The 18,100-nt window shown below is 37.1% G+C and overlaps 2 protein-coding genes across 2 annotated transcripts in view; one reads left to right on the forward strand and one right to left on the reverse strand.

Annotated features, from left to right (window-relative positions):
* The window catches only part of MFSD8 (major facilitator superfamily domain containing 8), a 33,052-nt gene extending 29,506 nt beyond the window's left edge, over positions 1 to 3,546 (reverse strand). The window contains exon 1 of the mRNA XM_012643298.1: positions 3,361 to 3,546. Coding sequence (XP_012498752.1) covers positions 3,361 to 3,410 — 50 coding nt within the window. The 5' untranslated portion in view covers positions 3,411 to 3,546. The remainder of the gene's footprint in view (positions 1 to 3,360) is intronic.
* Positions 3,547 to 3,709: 163 nt separating this feature from the next.
* Positions 3,710 to 18,100, forward strand: part of LOC105809468 (chromosome unknown open reading frame, human C4orf29) — a 63,172-nt gene continuing 48,781 nt past the window's right edge. The window contains 3 exon segments of the mRNA XM_012643282.1: positions 3,710 to 3,873; positions 13,990 to 14,098; positions 15,545 to 15,629. Of these exon segments, the coding sequence (XP_012498736.1) occupies positions 14,007 to 14,098; positions 15,545 to 15,629 (177 nt within the window). The 5' untranslated portion in view covers positions 3,710 to 3,873; positions 13,990 to 14,006.

Genomic DNA, 18,100 nt, shown 5'->3' on the forward strand with positions numbered 1-18,100 from the left:
TTGGAACAATTGGAAAAACTTAGGTATAAACTATATGTTGCATTATATTCTTGAATTAGTATTGTATTTCTATTTGTAGTAACAGTGATGGGGTTGTGTAAAAGAATTTCTTTGTTCTTAGGAGATGGAGACTACAATAAAGTACTTGGGTTAAATGTCACAATGTCTACAATCTCCTTTTGGGTAGCTTGGCAAAATAGGTGTGGGAATATGTGGGGTGCATGTGTGTATAGAAGGAGATTTGAGCAGTGTGGAAAAAGTTAACAGTGACAGGATATACAGGTGTTCATTGCACTGTTTTTTCAACTTTTCTATGGATTTGAAATTTTTCAAAATAAAAAATTGTATTTCTTCCTTTTTAATTCAAAAAGTATAATTTTAGTGAAGAAATTTATCTTTCTTCCTTGTTGGAGAGAATAGAAACACAGGAGAATATAATTATCCTTCAAAAAAGTTAACACATTTATTACATTTTCTTAACTTCGATGATTCAAATATGTCATATGGCTAAGACTGAAGTTCCATAGGCTTCTTCCTTGATCACCTGGGTATAAAAAAGGAATGCTGCACTTCCAAGGTAATTTGTTTTACTTTTTTGATTCCTTTCTATTTTCACTGCTGTATTCTATTAGTTTCCCATCTGAGATCCTCCTTCAAGTAGAACTGTAGTGCTACAGGGTTTTATATTGCTCAACATTATTGCCCAAGTAAAACACCCCAAACTGAAATACCCCAAATGATAGCATGTTTATCAAACCTGTAAGTGACTTAAAAAGTAGGAGGCATACACAATATACCAGAGTGAACTAATCACCAAAATAAGATACATAAAATTTTGCAGGAATAAATTAAAAAGTGCCATATTTAGGTTCAACAGATCTAGTACAAGACAAGATCCAGTGCAAGGAGACTTGGGTAGGTAGCAGTGCTATATTTGCAAAAAACAACTCTGGGTTTACTAAGGGGAAAAATAAAATGACACTTTTACCAAAGACAGCATCTGTGAACTATTGAGCAAAAAACAATCCATATTGAAAGAAGACAAGAGAAAGAAGTGTTTGCTCACTGACAGAACAGTGTAATGATATAACAACTATAGAAGTAAGAAGACAGAAATAAACTGAAAATATTTTATAAATATATTCTCCATAAGGACAGAAGCTCTAGTAATATTTGTTTTACAGAGACTAAGCTAAAGTTGCAAAGAAAATTTGAAAGCACTGGTAAGTAACACTGGGTTAGCAAACTATAGCCTACAGGCCAAATCCAGACCACCGCCTGTTTCTGTATGTTCTGTGAGCTAAGAATGGTTTATACAGATGCATATTTGTTATCAATTTGATGACAGAAAACATGAACTTTGAACTCCAATTAAGGAAAATGTCATTCCCTCCAAAATTCTATCCTTCTCATTAATAGACCTATATTGTTCTCATTTAGTATTATAGTTTACATCTCATTACTAAAAGTTTTGTGGCATTTGTTTTCTTATTATCTAAATTATCTGTATAACATCCTTGATTATGCCTCTTAGCCTGAACAAACCTAAAACATTTACAATGTGGGCCATTACAGAAAATGTTTGCCAACCCCTGTTCTCTTAAATAAAGCTTTAAAGAGGGAGTCAGTGGTAAGTGCTGATGCCTTAAGAGGAACCCAGTCCCATGAGACCAACAAATTATAACCAACCTTGTTAGTGAGGAAGGGTTGGTGGTGAGCTAGACTCATGTTTGCGCAATATACTCAAAGTGAACAGGGCCTGCCAATTACTTGTACATAAGTACAATTATGTTTTTGAAGACATATACTTATGGAATTATTTTCAAAATATTCCCTTTTTGTTTTTAAAATGCTAAATACAGAACCTCAATCAGAGTTATTGGTTATGAACAGGAACATCTGAATTTAGATAGACCCTAATGATCATCAATCACTTAGATGAAATCAAAGCTAAGAGCAATCACCCTTTTGGACAGGGTGACAGAATGTACCATAAAACCACCAGAACTCAAAGATCCTGCCACCCGTCTGAAAAACAACTAATAACCAGGAATAAGAAAAAGAATTATGAGAAAACCAAGTGTCACAAAGTCTATGAATTCAAGTGTATGCACTTGACTAACAGGAGAGATCTTTAGCTCTGTCAGAACCTCCATGTTTTAAGTACACACAATTTTACTAAGCATAGATAGGTGGTTTTCAAACAAAGCCACAGCAAACTATGAATCTTAGGTGATTTGCAAGAAAAAAAAAATAGCCATAGCAAATTAGAAGCCCTAAAATAAAACTGAGTGAAGACAGTATGCTGCAAGCAACAAAAACAGCAACAAAAAGTCTGCCAGGAACAGAATAGGCAAAAAAACTAAAAAGCAGACATAAATACTTAAAAAGTATAGCAGTGTAGAATAAATTAGTACAGAAGCAAGTAGTCCCAAATGCCTCAACACGCCCTGAGGACATCACTCTATTAAAATATATTTCAGTATTGATATTCATTTTAATGATCTCAAGATAAAATCAAGACAAAATTTCATTCTATACATTCTGTTTAGTAAATCAGGGACCAGAGAAATACATTTTCCAAAGGGTTTGAAATCAAAGTGGTTAAAATAATGATTTGGTGCTTAAGAGGGTAAAAATTAACATGGTCGTGGACAGTTGAAATTTAACTATGGATTATTAATCTGCTTGATAAAATTATTATATGTTTCAAGTAAAATAATACTTAATTCTGTTTTCCTAAAGGCAAAAATACATACTTAATTTTGTACTGAGACAAAGTGTAAACATTTCTGAATCACTGTCCATAAACTAGGATCAAAATAACCAGAATTATAAGGATCAAAATACTGAAATATTATTCCTTAAATGCTTAAAAATTAGTCTTCATTTGTACATTTGGCATAGGATAAAGGTGAGCCCATTTCAGACAGGTTTATTTACAAAGTATCAAGAAGTTATCAGGCAATCAGGTAGGAAAATACTAAGACTGGTATCTCCAAGTATTGATTAAAATAATCATTTCGAAACTTTTGTGAAATGTGGAAAGTGATCAGCTATAGTTGATACAGAATGCAGTGGCTCGGCTCCTCCAACATTGTTGCACAGAAAGTTTAAGAGGCAGCTTGGGTTTCTCCAGCACCATCACCCGAACCAACCGGCTCTACGCACCGCACCACCGGACGCCCTTTCCCCACAGCTGGGGGTGAATCTCCCGGGCTCACACGACCGGGCGCCGGCTCCCGCCGCCCTGGCACCCCTCTGGCAGTCAGGGTTGGGCGTAGTGCGCCTGACGCCCGGAAGAGAGTCAGTCTCAACAGCGCAGAACCATGAAGTGTCCTTTCACCACTATCTGCTCACCTGCTTCCGCATGTGCGGTTGCCTAAAAGTGGCTCTTGTTCAGCCTCCATCCCCAGGCTGGCTGTAATTACAGCCCCGACAAGACGCCGTGCGGCCAACTCTCGCGACACCTGGTCCCTCCCATCTCGAGCGCCGTGAAGTTGTCAAAATAGGCCTGCAAGTGCGCGTGCGCAGCTGGCGGCCAGAAGTGGGCGGAGCGTCCCGAGGCCAGAGGAGGGGTTTCGTGGGAGGCCCGGCAGCACACGGCGAAACAGGGTAAGGGGCGGGGCTCTGTGTCCTCCGCCGCTTCCCTCGGTCCCCGCCTCTCAGCCTGCGGGAGACAGAGTCGAGGAGGGCTCGGGGGCGGGTCCAAACGGTCGTCCTGTCCCGGGCTCATCCTCCTCGCTCCGCAGTTCCCAGAAAGGCTACGGTCTCTGTGGCTGGGGCTCGGACGAAAGTCGAGTCCCAGGAGCCCCGAGAGCGGCAGTGCTGGGAGGCCCGGCCTGCTCGAACGCAGGCGTCCTCCGGCTATCAGTAAGTAGCCAGCCCAGGCCGCGTGCCCCGCGCCTCTTAGCGCTCTGTGTACGTGCCGGGAGGCAGGAACTGAGGGCGCGGGGCTTGGCGGGAGATGCGCGGAGCCGGGGCGTGTGGCGAGGCTGCGGGCGAGAGACTAGGCTGGCGTCTAGAGCGCGCTCTGTCTGGCCGGGGTGAGGTGGCGGGGTAGTCCCTTTACCCAGTGGAAGGTGGAGGTGGCTGCAAACTCTCCTTCTGTAGCTCGGCTAACTACAAAGGAGCCTTACCTGTAGTGCTTGTCAGGGCCAGGACTGAAGGGTCCGCTGCTTCTAACCTACTGAGCCCCGGAGCCGATCCTCACCGCTGCCAGCGTTTACTGGGGGTCTGAGTCTTGCAAAATGCCACTCAGCGGAGCCTGCTGTTGTAACCTGGGAGTTAGAAAAGGCACAGCACCTGATTAGGAATGACCAGCACCTTTCATCACAAGGAAGATGACATTTTTAGAAAACATGTTCAGTTTTTTCACTAGATTCCGATGCTGTTTCTTTCCTAGTGGTTACATATTAATATCTTATCCCTACCGTTAGTCTCGTAGGCTATTTGGTGGCGGTAGGCATTAAGTGTTTCATAAATTACCGTTTTACTAGCATTAAATACATCTCCTGTGATTTCATTTGATCACAAGTATCTTACAAGATAGGTAGAGCAGACACATTTCTATTTTACCAAAAAGTAAGGTCCAGAGAAGTTAAACTAAGAGTCACTTGCGGAAATGGCACCGTTGGTACCCAAACTCAATTCTTTCAACTAATATTTATGAGCACTTACCTTATGCTAGGTCTTATATTAGTTAATGTTGTGTGTGGCATATGCTGTCACATCAGCTCTTTGTCTCATTTGTGACTTTCTTGTGTGTAGCCAGTCAGACTGGCTGTGGTAAACAGGCAGACTCGAAATGTGTTTTCTATTAGTTAAGAATTATCTTCTGAATCCAGACCTGATATTTTGTACTTAGATTCAGTCTGACAAATTCATTTGTAAGCTCACAAAAACATGTCAGATTCCTATAATTGGTTCCAAGAAGATATATAGGTATAAACTTTAGTATTTTCTCTCCATAATGTATTGTAGTCTTTTAAGCCCTGGAGGCTAGCAGTGTATGGCACTTATGCAGTGAGCAGAGGAACTTTTAACTTTTTACACTAAGCAGAATGGTTGCCAGATAAGTATATGTTAGATAAATGCTTATTTATTAATAATTACCTCATTTCATCCTTACAACAATCCTCTGAGGTGGGAATTGTCTCAAGTGTACAGGATAATTGAAGGCAAGGAGATTAAGTAACTTGACTAGGGTCCTAGGGTAATACAACTAACAAACAACAGAGCTGGAATTCAAGAAACATAGGACTCCTGACTGTAAAGGCTGTGTGCTCTTTACTGCCAGGCTTCCTGTGAAAACAATGACAAGAAGAATCTTTCCCCATAGCTCTTTAAAAATATCAAAACAGGGGCCAGGTGCAGTAGGTCACACTTGTAATCCTAGCACTTTGGGAGGACAAGGAGGGAGGATTGAGGCAGGAGGATCACTTCAGCCTACAGGTTCAAGACTAGCCTCACTAGCAATAGTGAGGTCTCATCTCTACAAAAAAGAAAAAAAAGAAAAAGTGGGGCATGGTGGCGCATGCCTGTAGTCCTAGCTACTCAGGAGGCTCAGGCAGGAGGATGGCTTGAGCCCAGGAATTTGAGGTTGCAGTGAGCTGTGAGGATACCACTGCATTCTAGCCCCAGCAACAGAGTGAGACTCTGTCTCAAAAAATAAATAAAAATATCAAAACAGGTATTTAATTTTTATGTAAATGAAATAATTTGCTATTATATATTAGACCAGGTATTATTTTCTGTTCATAGGTTCAGGTGGCTTACTCAAGGTCACATAGCTAGTGGGAACCCTGGTCTTCTGACACTGCTTTTTTCCATTGCTATCTCCAAGTGATGATTTCAGACCACAGAAGCACATGGAATGAGTACATGTACAGCTGATGAAATCTAAATAAGCTCTGTGTATTGTACCAGTGGAAAAAAAAAGAAATAAAGTGTTTCTTAGGAACACACACACATAGCATCCAAAGTAAATATATTTTTTTAAAGCCCATGGAAAAGAGGAGCTAAATTTGAAAAGAGATTAGATTATTTCCTCAATGTTTCACACAAGGATATGAGACAGTCCATTTGTTGGATTTCTTTACATGACTGCCCAGAATAGATATCTACACCCCTCCCAAACAAATAAACAAACTTCCTACTTCCCTACTCTTCTTTAGTGTAAGATTAAAAGGAATTAAATTTGTTATGCTTAGGGTAGTAGATTTTAAGAGAGGATATCTGAGGTATCTTTAGCTATTTAAACTTGGATAGAAGTAATTTGAAAGTGAAATCACAAGATAAAAAATTAGGTCTTTCTTTTTGGTGGGGGATTAAATTCTTATACATAGTGGTATTTTTTAAAATTTCATTTATGCCTTGGGGATATATATCAACAATTGAGAATAAAAGTTCAGAAAAAATTAGGGTTATGTTGTTTAAATACTTAGATACCAGAGTGATAGGAGATAAAAGTACTAGCTGGCATAATAGAGTGACACTTTAGCAATAGAGCTCATTTCTAGGAAAGACTTTTCATTCCTTCGCACTATGCTAGAATTATTTTTGTTTCACTTTGTTTTTCCCTTTCACATTGGCTATATAAAAACATAGATGACTTCAGACGTGGGTCCTGTTTCTGCAGAAGCTCATTGCTGTCAGTCCAGCCTGATGTAGGGGCTTTAAGTACCCGGCATGCCTCCAGATGGTGCCTCCTTTTGGTAAATTGGAGTTATTTTTACGCTGGGCTTGGATTATTATCTGTTCGCAGCGGCACTGGATATCCTGAACCAAACCCACCCTGCTTAGAAAGACCTTTGTGTTTAGAGGGTCCTAGCAAAACCTGATCTTTTAGGTTGTTCTTGGGACTGAAATTGGATTTAAGAAGATCTGTATTACACCAAACCCCAGAGCCAAATTTATAGTAAGATATATGTGTGTTTGATTTGCTTTCTGTTCCTCGTTTGTAAACAACTGGCAGGTAAATATAGCAAGGAATATGCTGGCTCTAGATTTGGCATGCTGACTTTTGTGGCCTATTACACAGGGAATTAAAGTGATTTGGGAAGGTTTTCTAATGTAGGGTTGAAAATTAGGAGTAACTAAACAATTTAGGCACATAATAAAATAGAACGTCACAAAATATTTGAAAAGTTAAGCACCTAGGAAGGTGCTTTCTTGATTTCCTTGCAACTTTCTACTTCTCTATACTTTCTCTTTGGTTTTATCTACTACTGACCTAGAAGAATATTGAAGTTTAGAAAAATGGAATATCTCGTAAGCAGTATATTACCTTTCTTCTTACTATAAAATATGAGTGTTGGATTTTTTATTTTGATTTTTTTTACTATCATGGAGTCTGTTTATTGCTGTTGATGCCACGGATGTTACAAAGGAAGATATTAACCCCCATTCATTTCCTGCCACTGTCAAGAAAATAAATGGCCTATAATACTTGAGAAAGATAATGAAGTCCCGCATTATAATAACATTCTACTGTTCTGCAGTTTAATAAATATATACAAAAGATCTATCAGTGCTACATATTTTAACAATTCCAGAAAGACCCAAGAAGTAAAATAATTAAAATCATCATTCATCACCCAGAATTATCTTTCCTTATGCTATCTAACTCCCTCAACCCCCACATATGTCCAAAGAGTTGGCCTCCTATTTGGAATATGTAATACTAGTCAGAATTTTGGTAATTGGGTGAAGAATAAACTATTTGATTTCTATACCAAATGAGTGTACTTCAATTCAGTTCTGACATTAGCCACCTAGAGTTAGTGCAGACCCCACAAGTTAAGGGTTCAGTCCTTCAGACTCACTTCAGGGTCTCCAGGGCACTCACCTTTCTGACCAACTTGGCTACAAATTTAGGGGTTCCTAAGACCCCTGTGGGTCAATAATTTGCTAGAATGACTCACAGAATTTAGGAAACTGCTATACTTAAAATTATAGCTTTATTAAGGCTACAACTCAGGAACAGCCCAGGGAAGAGACACATGAGGCAAGATATGGGAAGGAATGTGGAACTGCCACGGCCTGTGGAGTCAGGGAACATCACCTTCCGGACACCTCAAGGTGTTCATTAACCAAAAACCTCCACTGAGGCTTAGTGTTCAGAGTTTTTATTGGGGTTTCATAACATAGGCATGATTTATTGAATGTTTGGCCGTGTGCATAAGCTTAGTTTCCAGCTCCCTTCTTCTCTCTGGAGGTCAGGATGGCTCAAAGTTCCAACTCTCTAATTAGTCTTTCTGGTGACCAGCTTCAATCCTGAAACTTTCTGGGCGCACTGTGAGTCACTTCATTATCATAACAAAGATACTCAGGAAATTTCAAGGGTTTTAGGAGCTCCATGTCAGGAGCTAAGGTCAAAGACCAGATATATATAGTCTTTATTATTCCACACTGACATCTACCCTTTAAGAAAAAACTAGTCAAGCAATTTAAATATGTGTTACATATACTTATATGATTTTACTATTGCATGGTAGTAGTAAATGCCAACCTGGGCAACATAGTGAGACCCTTCTGTACAAAAAAATAAGAAAAATTAACCAGGCATAGTGGTAAGTGCCTGTAGTCCCAGCCACTCAGGAGGCTGAGGCAGAAGGATGACTTGAGCCCAGGAGTTCAAGTCTGCTATGAGCTATGATTGGGCCACTGTACTCCAGCCTGGGTGACAGAGCAAGACCCTGTCTCCAAAAAGAAAAAGAAAAAAAAAAAGGGAACTTTCAAATATTAAATTATACAGTGGCTGTTTTTGAAGAGAAATTAACTAGTCTTGAGTCCCGTTCTAATGAATAATGAATTATTTCTGCTAATGGAGAACACTGTTAAGAGGAAAAGAAAGCATCAATTTACTTCCAAAATTTTACAAGGAGACTATTAAATTAACTCCCAATTCTATTTTTCTCCTATTTTTTTATTGTGATAAAATACACTAATGAGATTTACCATCTTAATTTTTAAGACTACAATGCAATGGTATTAAGTACATTCATACTGTTGTTGTACAGTCATCACCACATCCATGTCCAGTTTTCATCTTACAAAGCAAAACTTTATACCCATTAAACAATAACCAACCTCTCCATTTCCCCTTATTTCCAGTGCCTGGTAACCATCATTCTGCTTCCTATCTCTATGAATCTGACACTCTAGGTATCTCATATTAATGGAATCATAAAGTATTTGTCTTTTTATGACTGGCTTATTTCACTTAGTATAATGCCCTCTGAGTTCATCCATGTTGTGTAGCATTTGCCGGAATTTCCTTCCTTTTTATGACCAAATAATATTCCACTGTGTGTGTGTGTATGTATATGCATGTGTGTGGATGTGTGTATAATATACACTACATTTTGCTTATCCTTTCATCTGTTGGTGGACACTTAAAGCCTCTTGGGGGTTGATCTCCACCAATACCTTTCTCCTTCCAGTTCTGCTCTGCAACCTCTTCCCGTGGAGTCTCCTGAAGGTTCTGGCACCATTCCTTCCAACCCTCATCCAATCTGTGTTTCTCTGTCTGTTTTTCTTCTTTCATCTAAAACTTCTCCTTCTTACCAAGATGCTCTGGGTGGTGGTGTGTCTGGTTTGCCATATTGGAGCTCCCCCTCCTGCCCGCAATTTAACGTTTTTAAAGAATTGAATTTGTACCCTTATGCAGTGTGTTGAGGAGTTCTATTGGATGTTATGACATGGATTGGTTGATTATGTAAACATTTAGTAAAGTTTGTAGAATGCATGTAAACCTAATTTTAATAATTAATGGAATGGTAAAAAAGTTTTGGCTATAAATCTGATGAAGACTTAAAATCCTAACACTATAGAATATATATTTATTTCTAGTTTGACACCTTGTTTGCCAGACCCTTTACACTATTTCTGCATGACACATTTTTTCACATCTTTGTGTTTGCTTATCTTCTGTCTGCCTTATTAATCTCTAAAGACTCAGGTAAAATTTTGATTTTTCTATGAGGCCTTTCTTGTTCCTTGCCAGCACCTTTAACTGTAACCATCATATCACATAAATGCCATTATTGTTCACTTTTTAAGAATGAATCAAATTATACTTATGATTTGCACATTTTTTGGGGGGGATTTAGTCTGGCTTTTTCACTCTGGCTGGAGTGCAGTGGTGTCATCATAGGTCACTGTAACCCCAAACTCCCTGGCTCAAGTGATCCTCCTGCCTCAGCCTCCCGGGTAGCTGAGACTATAGTCATTTTCACCATGGCTGGCTAATTTTTTCTGTTTTTAGTTACCCAGCTTATTTCTTTCTATTTTTAGTAGAGATGAAGTCTCACTCTTGGTCAGGCCAGTCTTGAACTCCTGACCTCAAGCAATCCTCCTGCCTTGGCCTCCCAGAGTACTAGGATGTTTTAGAAGAATTTTCAAATATTTTTTTCAAAGTGGCAAATAAATGAGTTATGTACAAATTTTTCAAATTTATTTTTGCTTATGTCCTCTTTTAAATGATTTTCCTCCTATAAACTACAATAAATTGAAATAAAATCTGTAGAATTCTTTCTGTATGATTAATATTTGATAGATTCAACAATATTGATGTACTATTATTGCTACAGTACAATGATAATATCTTGATACAATCAATCAATAATGGTAGCAGAAGCTGTGTGTGGAATCCTCATGGAATTTGTTCACATGTAATGGTACTTTAGAACTAGTCTTAAAAACCTTAAAGGAAATCATCTTTTAGACCTTTTTAAAATTAATAGTCTTTATTATTTATAACAGTTTTAAGTTTACAGAAAACTTGGGCAGTTAATACAGAGTTCCCACATTCCCCTTTTCCCATTTACTTCACAATTTCCCCTATTATTAACATTTGTGGTACATTTGTTACTGTTGATGAACTCAATGTTAATACATTATGAGTAACTAAAGTCTAATTTATATTAGGATTAATTCTTTATGTTGTACAGTTCTGTGGGTTCTGACAAATGCATAATATCAAGTATTTACAATTATGATACAGGATAGTTTCACTACCCTAAAAGTCCTCTGTGCTTTACCTATTTATCCCTCCTCCCTTCTCCCTGAAGCTCTGACAACCACTGGTCTTTTTACTGTCTCCATAGTTTAGCCTTTCCCAGAATGTTATATATAAATAATTGGAATTACACTGCATGTAGCATTTTCAGACTGTCTTCTTCCACTAAGAAATATGCATTTCAGGTTCCTCCATGTCTTTTGGTGGTTTGATGGCTCATTTACCTTTTTTTCTTTAAGAGACAAGGCCTCACTATGTTGCCCAGGCTGGACTCAAACTCTGGGGCTCAAGCGATCTTCTTGCCTCTGAGTAGTTGGGACTACAGCTGTGCATCACCATGCCTGGCTTAGCTTTTCTTTTTATCTCCTAATAATATTCCATTGTGTGGATATACCAGTTTGTTTATCTATTCTCCTATTGAAGGATGCCTGTTTGCTTCTAGTTTTCAGCAATTATGAATAAAGCTGCCATAAACATTCATGTGCAGGTTTTTCAGTGGATATAAGCTCTCACCTCATTTGGGCAAATACCTAGCAGTGTGATTGTTAGATTGTGTGGTAAGACTATGTTTAGCATTGTAAGAAACTGCTAAACTGTTTTCCAAGGTCACTGCCATTTTGCATTACCACCAGCAATGAATGAGAGGGTTTCTGTTGCTCCATGTCCTCACCAGTATTTGGTATTGTCAGTTTTTTTAGATTTTTATCATTTTAATAGGCATGTTGTATCTCATTATTTTAATTTGCAATTACCTAATGACATAAGATAATGAGCATTTTTTCAAATGCTTATTTATCATCTGTATATCTTCTTTGGTGAGGCCAGATCTTTTGCTTATTTTTTTTTAATGGGGTTTGCTTTCTTAATGTCGAGTTTAAGAATCTTTGTATATTTTGGATACAAGTCCTTTATCACATATGTATTTTGCAAATATTTTCTCACAGTCTTTGGCTTCTCTTTTTTATTTTCTTAATGGAGCTCATCTTCAATAAGTATTGAATCATTAAAGTCTTGGAATATTTGCTGTATTTTCTCTGAGTCTTTTCTGTGTTCTGAAAGTTTATAGTTTTGCTTTTTACATTTAGCTCTCTAATCATATGGAATTTTTGTGTATTTTGTATAAGGTGTAAGGATTTAATTTTTTTTTCACATGGATAACCACTTGCCTTGGTACCTTTTACTGAACTTAGTAATAACTAATAAATTATAATACTTTTTGACTCTTGGATTTTCTATGTAATAGTCATATCCTTTGTATGTAATGACAAGTTTTCTCCCCCCATGTGTTTTTTTTAGAAATGGGGTCTTACCATGCTACCTAGTCTGCCCTCAAACTCCTGGGCGCAAGTGATCCTTCTGCCTCAAGCCTCCCAAGTAGCTAGGATTACAGGCACACACCACCGTACCCGGTTTCCTGTTTCTAATCTTTAAACCTTTTTGTTTTTATTTTTCATCTGCTTAGGATATCCTGTACTATTTTAGAATGGAAATGACAATAGCAGACATTCTTATTCCTCACTTTAAAGGGAATGTGTCTAAAGTTTTATCATTAAATATGATTTTTTGTATATATAAAATATATATATGTAAAATTTAACATTTAAAGAGGTTTATTCTAAGCTGAATGTCTGTAACCTACAGCCCAAAGCACATGGCCTCAAGAGGTCCTGAGAAAATGTACCCAAATATGATGTTATCCTCTGTAAATTTAAGGGTGTTTCCTTATATTCCTAGGGTTTTTTTCTTTATAATTAGTTCTGGATGCTGTATTTTTTCAAATATTCTCTATTTTTTTGTTTACATGTCTGAGATATGTCTTTTTTCTAATTTAGTTAATGTAGTAAGTTTCATTCTTGCTATAAACCCATCTGAAATGTCTATTACTATTGTTCTTAAGGAATTATTTTGGGTTCTCATAGATTTTCTTTGTTTATTTTCTATTTTATAAATTACTGCAAAAGGATTGGTAATGATCATTGAATATCCTACTATCTCTAGGACTAAGAATATGAATATAAACTCTGACAATATAGAATTGATATAATTTACAAGAGTTAGAAGCATAACAGAGAGAAAAGATGGAAAGTAGTGAAGTGCACAGATTTCCTCAACTTTCAGTCAGGAGTGCCAGAGATTTACCCAAGGTTACACAGGTAGTGGAAAACAGAGTTAAGATTCAATCCCATCTTTTCAAATTATTTTTGACTTGTGAGCAAAACCTGATTCAGGTTCAGGGTTTACTCTATGTAGATAAACGGAAAAAGTGGAAATTTGCATTTCTATCAGTTGAGTGAAAAGATGGAGGTAGATATTTAAAAGTCTTTAGAAATATCTGAAAAAGATAGAGAAATGGTACACAAGCAGTAGCAGTGACTCATTAATATTTTTCATTCATATAGTGTGGTGGATAAGCAGTGTAGTATAGTAGTTAGGTTTTGAGCTGTGTGCCCGGGATTGAATCTTAGCTCTGTTTCCCACTAGCTGTGTGACCTACTATAAATCATCTATCCTCTCTGTGCCACATTTTTCTTGTATTTTCACTGGGATAATAGATCTGTCCTCAAAGTTGTTGGCAGGTTTAAATGAGAGAGGGAGATAGAGTATAGATATATGTTTGTACTTTTTAAAATAGTGTCTGGCAGATGATATAGTACTTCATAAATATTATCCCCCTACTATTGTTACCCAATAAATATTGGGTACTTATATTAGTCACTGTATTGAGGATGGAAAGATCCTACCTTAGAGGAATTCACAATGTAGTGGAGCTCAGGGCTGTACATCTTCTCTACTTTCGCCTGGGTTCTTTTTTTTCCTAAATCTTGTATCTTGTTGCCAAAGGAAGAAATTCAAGGATTTACTGTCTTTAATTTTACCTGATATTCAAAGAAATGGTTAGAAAATTGACCTGCCACCTTGATAAAAAATAAAATATTTTAAAGTCATTTTAAATTTTCTTTTCACAGATGCTTGTTTGCTACTAATGGGTATAAGCAAGTTAGATATTATATATCGGAGACTTCTCTTCACAAAACTTTTTATCAGAGGATGGGGAAGGCCAGAAGATCTCAAAAGGTAAGCATATTTTTCATAAAAACTTTTCCAGAATTTGTTTTTAATAGATATCAAAATTTTATTTCAGTTATAAAATCCTCTACTCTCAAATATAGAGTGATTGTCCAGCAAATTAAACATTAAACTATATAAAAAATAATTTTTTTGCTTTAGTCTTTTTAGTTATTTCTCTTAATTTTTAGCCCATGTCATCATAAATTGAACTACTATAAAAATTCAGGTTTTAACATAAAGCGCTCTCAGAAACATAAACTAGATTTTAAACTTCAATATTATTAACCTGATTAAAGTTGTATGTAGTTTCCAGGGATTGAGTTTTCTTGGGTAACCTGAATTTGTGGCTATAAAACTGGAATACACCGTAGATCATAGAAAAATCTAGATTTAAGAAAATGAATTTTCAGGATTGGTACTGTGGGGAGTTAGCTATGTTTCCAGCAAAAATCAGGTCCCTTGGGCAGGGGTCATCCCAAGAGATAAGGAAATAATAGAAAATAGAAAATAACAGAATATAGAAATAAAAGAATACACAGAGACAAAAGTACAGTTTTATAAAGTATACATTTTATAATAGTTGGGGGATTGGGAGACCTCCAGCATTCCCGTGAGCTGTGAGGCTACGAGTGAAGTTTCACAACAGTATTTATTGGTACAGTGATTGGTTGCCAGGGGTAACAGATTTACATAATAACAGATAGTTCGTTTTACGGTTAAAAGTCTCCCAAAAAGCTTCTAGAGATCCTTTAATTAACTCTATCTGTGTGAGCAAACAGTTACAAAATCTTTCTAAGACAAACTTCTAAGTTCTAAGATAAAGCTATCACTTAGCAGAAAGGTTAAACAGAAATATGGCTCTACATTTCTTTATCTAGTTTTTGTTGATTGAGACAGGTAGTTAGGAGTGAAGCAGGAACTGTCCCTTAGGCTAATTGCTTTTAGCCGCAGGTGTCTGTCTTTGATCAGTTCTTATCCCATGGCTCCATACCAAGCTTTGTCGTACAGAAGCAAGGTGCAAACCGACAGGTCTGAGACAGCCAGCGTCACCATGGAAAGCGCTGCTGATCTGTGAGATGCCCTCCTGAGGTGAGGCAGCTTTTGATATGTGAACTAACACGTTCAAATTATTTCTGCCCTGCAAAACTCCTGAAATCATTTCTGTCTCTATATTATAGGGGACTTTCCTATAGCGCAACAGGTACCTTTAGGTCTTCTATGTGTTAATTACTTTCTGAACAATGTTGTTTCTCACATTTTTCTGAGAAAAGTGTCCAGTTTGACAAAAACCAACAACCTAATCTTTAATTATCACAATGAAATTTTAATAATATGGCTTATGAACTGGATTTGCTAATTTTTAGTTACTATTCATCAGTCTCAATTGTAATGGGTATAACAAGTGATATAAAAGGTGAATCATTTTCCTTTTTGTCTTCTTTCCCATAATAGACTCTTTGAATTCAGAAAGGTGATTGGAAATCGAGAAAGATGCCAGAATCTGGTTTCAAGGGATTATCCCGTATACGTTGATAAGGTATTCAAATGAAAGAAATATAATTGTAGATATTCTAGTTTAACATAAATATGTTGGAGTATAACAACAATAAACACTAAAAGATGAGTGCAGTATGGATTTTTCATTTAATAGTTAAAGAATGTTATTTGTACCCTAACTGGTTGTTTTTAATAACTATATTCATGTATATTTGGGACTGTATATTTAGTACTTGCCAAAATATAGGAAAGTATTTAGGCTGGATCTTTCTGAGTCTCATTTTATATCTTTAGGCATAAGAGGTTTAAGAAAATAATTCAACATTATAGAAGAATAGTAAGTGTTAAAGGGGAGTAATCCAGTTGGAGAATCAACACATAAGGAGTTATTAGCAAAAATTGTTAAATAACACCAGGGAAAATGTTATCAGATATAGTTAATTGCTGAGAAAATGGTAGAAAGAAAATGCCATAAAATTAGAGAAGATAAAATGTTTTTTAATTTTTGTTTTGTTTTGTTTTTTATTTTTTGAGACAGAGTCTTGCTGTGTTGCCCCAGGTAGAGTGCAGTGGCATCATCATAGCCCACTGCAGCCTCCAACTCCTGGACTCAAGCGATCCTCCTGCCTCAGCCTCCTGAGTAGCTGGGACTAGAGGCACAGGCCACAACGCCCAGCTAATTTTTCTATTTTTTGTAGAGGTGGGGGTCTCGCTTTTGCTCAGGCTGGTTTCTGACTCCTGGTCTCAAATGATCCTCCCACCTTGGCCTCCCAAAGTGCTACGATTACAGGCGTGAGCCACCTCACCTGGCCTTTGTTTTTTTTTTTTTTGAGACAGAGTCTCACTCTTTTGCCCGGGCTAGAGTGAGTGCCGTGGCATCAGCCTAGCTCACAGCAACCTCAAACTCCTGGGCTCAAGCAATCCTGCCTCAGCCTCCCGAGTAGCTGGGACTACAGGCATGTGCCACCATGCCCGGCTAATTTTTTTCTATATATTTTTAGTTGTCCGATTAATTTTTTTCTATTTTTAGTAGAGACAGGGTCTCGCTCTTGCTCAGGCTGGTTTCGAACTCCTGAGCTCAAAACAATCCGCCCGCCTTGGCCTCCCAGAGTGCTAGGCTTACAGGCGTGAGCCACCGCCCCCGGCCTAATTGTTTTTTTTTAAGCAGCCAACTGATTTTCTGTAAAATATTTCTAGGTTTATGTAATTGGATACTTTGAGGAACTGTTGGAGAGGGGATAAAATGGGTGGGCTTCACACATACCTTATTTCCCTTCAACCAAAGTAACTCTGCTTGTATCTCTTATGTCTTGCATATTTGTAGATTTCCTTTTTCAAAAGAGTTCCACTGCTAAAACCAAAATTTTATAAATTGAAAATCCTTCCTTTACATCATAGTTGTTCCTTCTGTATCTTTTGGATTTAGAATATTTCTAACTCTCAAATTTTGCTAAATATTTCTATATTCTCTATTTTTTTCTATTAAAAAATCATAGGCTTAAAATAAACAAATTTAAAGCATATCAAGTAAAAATCAAAAGTCTCACTTAATCTCTGCCACTTTCTACCACCTAATTCCATCTCCCTCCCAAAGGGGAATCACTGTTAAGATTTTGGAGTACATTCTTACAGACCCCACTCACCCTTAGTTTTTAAAAATTGAGGTACAATTCACATACCGTAAAATTTATCCTTTTAAAGTGTACAGTTGAATGGTTTTTTAATTATATTACCAAGGTGTGCAGCCATCTCCCTTGTCACTGTTTAATTCCAAAACATTTTCATAGTCCTAAAAAGAAACCATGTACCCATTTCGCTGTTATTTTCTATTGCCCCTGCCCCCATCTGCTGGCAGTCACTAATCTGCTTTCTGTATCTATGGATTTGCCTATTCTGGACAATTTCTTATAAATGGAATCATATAATATGTGACCTTTTGTGTCTGGCTTTTTCACTTAGCATGTTTTCAAGGTTTATTCATGTTGTATCATGTATCAGTACTTCATCACTTTTTTTAAAAAAACAACATCAGAGCATTCAATAAAAACTTCATTCTTTCCTATGGCTAAATAATATCTCATTGTTATGATGTACCATATTTTGTTTATCCATTCATAAGTTGATGGACATTTGGATTGTTCCCAATTTTTGGCTATTATAAACAATGCTGCTATGAACATTGGTGTACAAGTTTTTGTGTGAATATATGTATGTTTTCAGTTCTCTTCTAGGTATACTGAAGAGTTTAATTGTTGGGTCATATGGTAACTCTTTATTTAACTTTTTGATGAACTATCAAACTCTTTTCCAAAGTGACTGCCCCATTTTTATATTCTTACCAGCAGTGTATAAGTGTTCTAATTTTGCCGTGTTCTTGGCAACACCTGTATTTGTCCAAGCCGTCTTGGTGGGCATAAATGTATTTCATTGTGGTCTTGAGTAGCATTTCACTAATGACAATGAGGCTGAACATCTTTTCATGTGCTTATTGGCCGATTGTATATCTTCTTT

Source organism: Propithecus coquereli, unplaced genomic scaffold, assembly GCF_000956105.1.
Source record: "Propithecus coquereli isolate 6110/MARCELLA unplaced genomic scaffold, Pcoq_1.0 Scaffold195, whole genome shotgun sequence".
Taxonomy (NCBI): domain Eukaryota; kingdom Metazoa; phylum Chordata; class Mammalia; order Primates; family Indriidae; genus Propithecus; species Propithecus coquereli.